At 42.0% G+C, this 7,351-nt stretch overlaps 1 protein-coding gene across 1 annotated transcript; it reads left to right on the forward strand.

The window, feature by feature from the left end:
• Positions 1-415: 415 nt before the first annotated feature.
• Positions 416-4,271, forward strand: LOC131803626 (uncharacterized). The gene is made up of 2 exons (XM_059125054.1): positions 416-923; positions 4,179-4,271. The coding sequence occupies exons 1-2, from the start codon at positions 416-418 to the stop codon at positions 4,181-4,183; spliced, it is 513 nt and encodes a 170-aa protein (XP_058981037.1). The 3' UTR covers positions 4,184-4,271.
• The last annotated feature ends 3,080 nt before the right edge of the window (positions 4,272-7,351 follow it).

Genomic DNA, 7,351 nt, shown 5'->3' on the forward strand with positions numbered 1-7,351 from the left:
ACCGTCTGAGGGAACAGGTTTTCCTGGGGGAGGATCCTTCCAAGCTACAGTTTGGCAGTGCAACCGTCTACAAGGGAGTGAAGGTCATCTGCTGCGAAAATGAGGAGTCAAAGAACTTCCTCGTGACCGCAGTAGCTGGCCTTCAGGAACTTTGGGATGGAAGCGCACTTGCTGCTGTATCCCTGAAGGATATCCCCTGCAGGAGGATTTTAACAGCATGGGTGCCGCCGCCCTCTGTGGACCCGGCACGCGTGCTGATAATATTGGGGAAGCAGAATCCCAATCTCTGCACGGACGGCTGGCGCTTAGTTGGCTCAAGTACGGAGGGAGGGGGCCTGGTCATAAAGGTCTCTGTTGACACTGCTGGCCAGGAATACCTTCAGGCTCGTGGAGGGAAGTTGCACTTCGGCACAGGATGGATTCGGTTCCGTCTAACGCCGTCGTCGCAGTAGGAGAAACGAAGCCACAGCTGCTTAGCATTGTGCAGATTAACCTGCATCACTGCAAGGCAGCTGGGGCTGAGCTTCTCCTATCCCTCTCCAAGCATGAAGTTGACATAGCCCTGGTCCAGGAACCTTACATTTTTAAGAATAAGGTAACTGGGCTAGGGAGTGAGCGGTACATCACCTATGCCACCTCCAATGGGGAAAAGGTTAGAACGTGTATCGTCGCAAAGAAGAACTTAAACTTAATCTTCCTTAACAATTTCAGCGGAGGAGACGCCACGGCGGTCAGACTGGAGACTGGGACGGGCAAAACACTATTCCTCGTCTCCCTGTACCTTCCCTTCGAGCACCCCGACCCACCAGGCCAAGTGGTAGAGGAGCTGGTCTCAGTACTGGGTGGAAAAGGCGGACTCATCATTGGATGTGATGCAAACGCTCACCACTCTCAATGGGGCAGTAGTAACACCAATGCCAGAGGTGAGTACATTTTTGATTTTATCTTATCTCATAATCTCAAAATCTGTAACCGGGGAAAGGAGGCGACTTTTTGTATTAAGAATAGAGAGGAGGTCATAGATCTCACTCTCACTAACATGGATGAATCACTTATACTGAACTGGAAAGTTTCGACTGAGTGTTCCTTCTCGGATCACCGGAAAATAACATTCCAAATTTCGGTAGAGGGATTGAATCAAAAACCGTATAGGAACCCGAGAAGGGCTCGATGGAATCAATTTGCGGAGCATACCGCACGAATGCTTAAGTCCACTGGTGATTTTCCAGTGGCCTCGGCATCGGATGTGGACGACTCCGTCAAGTTGTTAACAAAGATCCTGATCGGCAGCTATGAAAGAGCCTGTCCGCTAACCTTCCCGGGTAAAAGGCACCAGCCTGTCTGGTGGTCGAAAGACCTAGCTCAGCTCAGGAAGACTAGCAGACGATTATACAATAAGGCCAACAAGACCAAACTGGGTACGGACTGGGAAGCTTATAAACTAGCCTTCAATAAGTACAACAGTGAGATCAAGAAGGCCAAGAGACGGTCTTGGGTGTGTTTCACCGAGTCCATAGATGATGTCAACGCAGCCTCCAGATTCCGTAGAGTACTTTCAAAGGACCCAAAATCCATTGGAAGTATAAAGCGGGCTGATGGTAGCTGGACTGACTCAGGTTTAGAGACTCTCAATCTATTAGCCAGTACTCACTTTCCAAACTGCTCTGATGCGGTATTTGACCGATTGGCAACACGGTCTAGTCAGCATAGTGGGACGGAAGATGTGAATCTGACTAATAGTATTGTTAACACCCCCAAGATTTTGTGGGCCATTAACTCATTCAAACCTTTTAAGTCACCGGGTCCAGATGGCATTATCCCCGCCATGCTACAGCATGCGTCGGCGGAGATAATACCAGTCCTGGAGGTGATATTTAAGGCTTGTTTGCGTCTTTCTCACATCCCACTACTGTGGAGGGAAGTTACAGTCACTTACATTCCCAAAGCTGGGAAGCCAAGTCATGTTCTTCCAAAAGACTACAGGCCTATTAGTCTCTCGTCGTTTCTATTGAAAACGCTAGAGAGATTAATAGACATAGAGATCAGATCTCTAATACCCCTGACCTCTTTAAGCACTGCTCAGCACGCATATATGAAAGGCAAATCTGTTGAGTCAGCGCAGCACGACGTCGTGGGTTATATAGAGAAGAACCTGAACAGCTCATGTTTCACGTTGGCGGCCTTCCTCGATATCGAGGGGGCCTTCAATAATGTTACATTAGAGGCAATTCACAGTTCTCTCGAAAGACTTAGTGTGCCACCACTTCTCGTCGACTGGATTGATGTTATGCTCAGCAGCAGAATCATCAACTCTAGCATCGGGGAGTGTTCTGTTAGGAAAACGGTCACTAGGGGTACTCCACAAGGAGGCGTTTTGTCACCACTGCTTTGGCTTCTGGTGATAAATAACATTCTACTTGATCTGGAACACAGCGGAACAAAGGTCGTGGCTTACGCCGACGATGTGGTCCTGCTGATTGCTGGGAGATTTCCGCAAACTATTACAGATCTTATGCAGGGAGCTCTGGTTAAACTCTCCAGATGGGCGCGCTGCAATGGTTTAGGCGTGAACCCATCTAAAACTGAGCTCGTACTTTTTACAAGGAGGCGGAAAATACCCGTCCTCTCTCTCCCAATGCTGGATGGTGTAACTCTAAGCCTTTCTTCGGAAGCAAAATATCTCGGTACCATTCTAGACCAGAAGTTAAGCTGGAAAAGGAATATCGAGGAGCGAGCGAAAAAGGGCTTAATTGCACTTTATTCCTGCAAGAACTCCATAGGAAAGAGTTGGGGGCTTAAACCCCATATTATCCAATGGATATATGAGTCAGTCGTCCGACCAATCCTAACCTATGGCGGACTTGTGTGGTGGCATTCCTTACGGAAAACCACCTTCAGCAAGAATATTGACAAAGTACAAAGAGTCGCATCGCTACTAATTACAGGAGCGGTCAGGAGCACGCCACAATCCGCTCTAGACACCCTACTCAACTTAAAGCCTCTAGGCTTATTTGTAGAGGAACTAGCTGCTAGGTGTGCCCTGCGACTCAACGAATTGGGACAATGGCGGAGTCAACCCTTCGGGCACTCTGTCATTCTTAAGTATGTGGAAAACGTAAGTAATCAGGCTATAGCTAGTGACTATATACTCCCTAGGCTCAGCTTTGATCTACTTGACATCCGTATACCAAACAGGGATATCTGGTCCCGTGGCACTCCACCTTTCGACGGTATAGCGGTCTATACTGATGGTTCAAAGATGGAAAGTGGAACGGGTGCTGGAGTCTACTGTGAAAGCCTAAGTATCCGAAGATCCTTCAGGCTAAACAGCGATTGCAGCGTTTTTCAGGCAGAAATTTTTGCTGTCAGAATGGCCATAGAACTGTTGAATAATAGAAATAACGAACTGGATGGACCGGTGACTATATATGTCGATAGTCAAGCGGCCCTAAAAGCTCTAAATTCTTTCACAATCAAGTCTATGACTGTTCTGGAGTGCAAGAATGCCCTGGAAAAGTTTAAGTCAGCTGTCAAGCTCTGTTGGGTCCCTGGGCACTGCAACATATCTGGCAATGAATCTGCCGATGAATTGGCCAGACGCGGATCTGAGTCAGTAGATCTAGAGATCGATAGCTCAGTGAAGCCACCTTTATGCCACTTCTTTCAAGTTCTGCATAAACACTATCTTGGAAGATTTCAACAGAACTGGCTATCTGGAAGGGGATGCATCATCTCCAAAAAGATTTGGCCGGTGAACTCCGAACGGAGATCACGGTCACTCTTGTCCATGACGAAGTTGGACTTGAAGCTTGTGGTGGGCCTAATTACAGGTCATTGCAACATAAAGGCCATGACTTCAAAATGGGGGGGTGACGACACTGAATACTGCAGGCTATGTCAGGACGAGGAAGAAACAGAAACGGTGGAACACTTACTCTGTCATTGTCCTACCCTCATTGGAGTAAGACATAGGCTTCTGGGTAAGCACTTACTGCCTGACTTGTCATACCTCTCCGAAACAGAACCAGCAGTCATTCTTCAATTAGCCAGAAGACTAAAATGGCTAAGGACGACACGTTGATTACACCGTGGACGCAAACCCACTAGCTTCTCTAATTCTTCTAAATCCTATATTCTACACTAACTATCTTTCTTACCTCACTTCCACTTCTTTCTAGACTAGGATGATCACAATGGGCCAATAGGTCTCCGAGTGGAGTGGTTGTTGTTTTTACGCAACCACACATCCTTTAACCTAACCTAACCTAACCATGGGTCCATGATTTGATATAGCCCCCATATAACGGTACCTCCCGATATTCGGTATTTTGATGGTTTTTGTCACATTTTTTCACTGATTTGTCTAAAAATTGGTATTTGTGGGTCATAATGGTTTCCAGCTCCGGTGGCGAAACATTGTAATTATAGGTCCACGTTTTGGTATAGCCCCCATATAACGGCACCTCCCCATAATCGGCATTTTAATGGTTTTTGCCACATTTCTTCTAATGTTTCTTTTACCCTAAGGTGGAGGGTATTAAAAGTTTGGCCCGGCCGAACTTAATGTTTTTTTACTTGTTTTAATTTTTCATATTTTTTATCGCATGCTATTTTTTCAATTTGGCTTATAATATTTTTTAATATTTTTTCACCTTACAACACAGGTTTGGGATATTATATAAGTATTGCAAATATCGTCCGATCCTCACGAAAATTTTCACAAGGGTAGGGTTGGGCTCAGAAGGGCTAGGCCTGTTGTTTTCAAAGATGTCCGCAATATATTAGGGTTTGAAATGGACCAACAACCAAAAATGTTCCTGATTTTGCAGCCGTTATAAAGGTCACAAATATAAACCAAAGGACACGAAATCTCGCATAAAGTTAGAGTTTAGGACAGCGGGTAGACCAATAACTTTGTGTGAATAATTACCAGCATTACTTACAAATATAGTAGACAAGAAAATCATATGGATGAGTCTAAATTTGAAGATACATAGGGGCCTCTTGCTTTTGGAGATGATCGAAAATATTTAGGGCTTCGAATGAACCTAAAACAGAAAAAATCTCCTGATCACATAATAGAAGCCAATCGACACGCCTGAAAAGAGAGTTAGGGATGACCATTGGATTATATTTAACTGTAAAATGGACTACAACAACTAACAGCCCGACGGAGTGCATAAATATTGGGCTAATTTCAAAAGCGAAATCTTCCAATATGGAGTTGGACATAACACTGTAGTGTTGTAGGGTATAACATAGTCGGCCCCGCACGTCTATAGCTTTTGCTTACTTGTTTACTAAATTCTTTTCACAGCAACAAAACAAAATGAAGAAAACAAAAGTTGCAGAGTGTATCAGCTGTAATTTTTTTACTTCTTCTTTCTGGAAAGATTGCAAACAATAGGTATAAACGATAAATTTTCTAGTAAAAATTACTCAGTAAAGGGTCCTGAGAAATGTTTGTAGTGAAAAAAAATACTTAATGGTATAAAGCCATGCTAAATGCTTATAAGCTGGAAAATAATTAAAATATGCAAATTATTGCCTGATGTTTGTAAACATTTTTGTACCGGCCACAATGCAGCTGTTCTTCAATCAGCATTTTTCAACTATAATTTTGTAATAATTTCAGTAACTCAAATGTTAAACTTGCTTTCTTCTGAAAATTGAATACGAATATAAACGAAGGCAAACATAACCTAAAAACGCATTTCCAACAATTATTTTTAACTTCTAGTATTGTATCATAAACACAACCATGATGGTAAATAAATTGAGGATGTAATATTCACAAATTCTTCCATTGGTAATAAGTGTTCTCAACAAACTCACTCTTCGTGTAAGTTCAAATGATTCCCAATTTCTTTTGGGAGCAAGACTAATAGACCTTTTGCTGTCGGAATGTTTAATCAAAGCTTCATCTTGAGATCCTCTAATTTCCAAATATAACGACTTCAATCAAATAAGCTCCTGGTATGCTGAGAACATATCTATATATTCCGCCTCTGTTGTCACCTTTTGGAGTTCTACGATGGTCCTTGGAACAAAAATACATATCCTGTAGTTGATTTTTAATGTCAATATCGTTTGCCCAATCCACATAAGCGAAACCAACAATTTTTCTATCATCATCTGCAGTATATTTTAGTTTGAAATCAATTGTATGTTTAAAATTCCATATTAATCGTTTCACAGCAGTCAAGTGTGGTTTGCCACGATTTTGATTGTACTTAAACAATCCCCCACTCCATGTGCAATATTTGCCCGAGTCAACTGTGCAACAAATTTCCAGTAAAGAAAGGCCAAAAATCGGGCGGGCTGACTTTATGATACGCTACACCACTTTGCATATTTGGTAGAGCTATCCATAACGAATAAACGTTTTTATGGGGAACTTACGATACTTAAATCATTGCAATTATGAATGCGTATTATGGCTTTAAAGAAGTTAACATTTATATATCCTTCTCTGAATCAATTTCTACTTAACCTGAGGTTGCCATTTGTGTCCGAACCAATAATAATCAAAATCCATCCTATTTGAGCTGATATTAGACTTTTTAGAAACAGTAAACGTGAAATCCGATGAAGATACATGTAGGAGGGGTATTCAAATCTAAACCGATCTCTATACAATTAAGCAGAGGTATTTCTGTGCTGAATCTGATAGTTGGTATCAAATACTATTTTTCTGGGGAGTATTTTACGGGTGTGAGGGACGTACATGCAAAATCGGATGGGACATATAACTATATCTTAAACAATTTTCACCAACAACTTTTGAATTCGTTCGTATGTTCCAAAATTCATTTAAATTGGGTTTTTATTAACAATAAACAAAATTTGAAACAATGCCGTGTAAAATGTGGACAAAATCATCAATCAAAATTCCAAATATTGAAAGATACCATTATATGGAGCCTATTGCGCAACCTTGACCCATATGGATGGCCCATTTTCAATGTCATATTTCACCATATTTTAGTATATTTTATATAAATTGTATCAGTTTACTTTACTCCGTTTAGAAGCTAGAGGGATTTCCACAGACGGCAGGTCAGGCCGTCAGCTAAATCAATATAGAATTTCATGCTGATTAAGAATTTATGCTTATTTCGAGAACTAATAAACAAATAGTTTCTCCATAGTATGTAGGGTGATGCATAAATGACTATTCAAGCGCCATACATTTAGATGACGCACGCAAACGCTATATTGCTTATACATAACTTGTGTGTTACAATTTGTCATGAAGCAATAGACCTTTTCGTATTATTGTCAAAAATATGAATATCCTACGTCATGAGAAAAAAAGTATCTGTCCAATTTGCCACTCCGAGTTTAAAAT

Source organism: Musca domestica, unplaced genomic scaffold, assembly GCF_030504385.1.
Source record: "Musca domestica strain aabys unplaced genomic scaffold, Musca_domestica.polishedcontigs.V.1.1 31, whole genome shotgun sequence".
NCBI classification, from domain to species: Eukaryota; Metazoa; Arthropoda; class Insecta; order Diptera; family Muscidae; genus Musca; species Musca domestica.

Excerpts from the sequence above, each read along its gene's own strand:
- LOC131803626 (XM_059125054.1), top strand. The coding sequence starts at position 416 with ATGGATTCGGTTCCGTCTAACGCCGTCGTCGCAGTAGGAGAAACGAAG.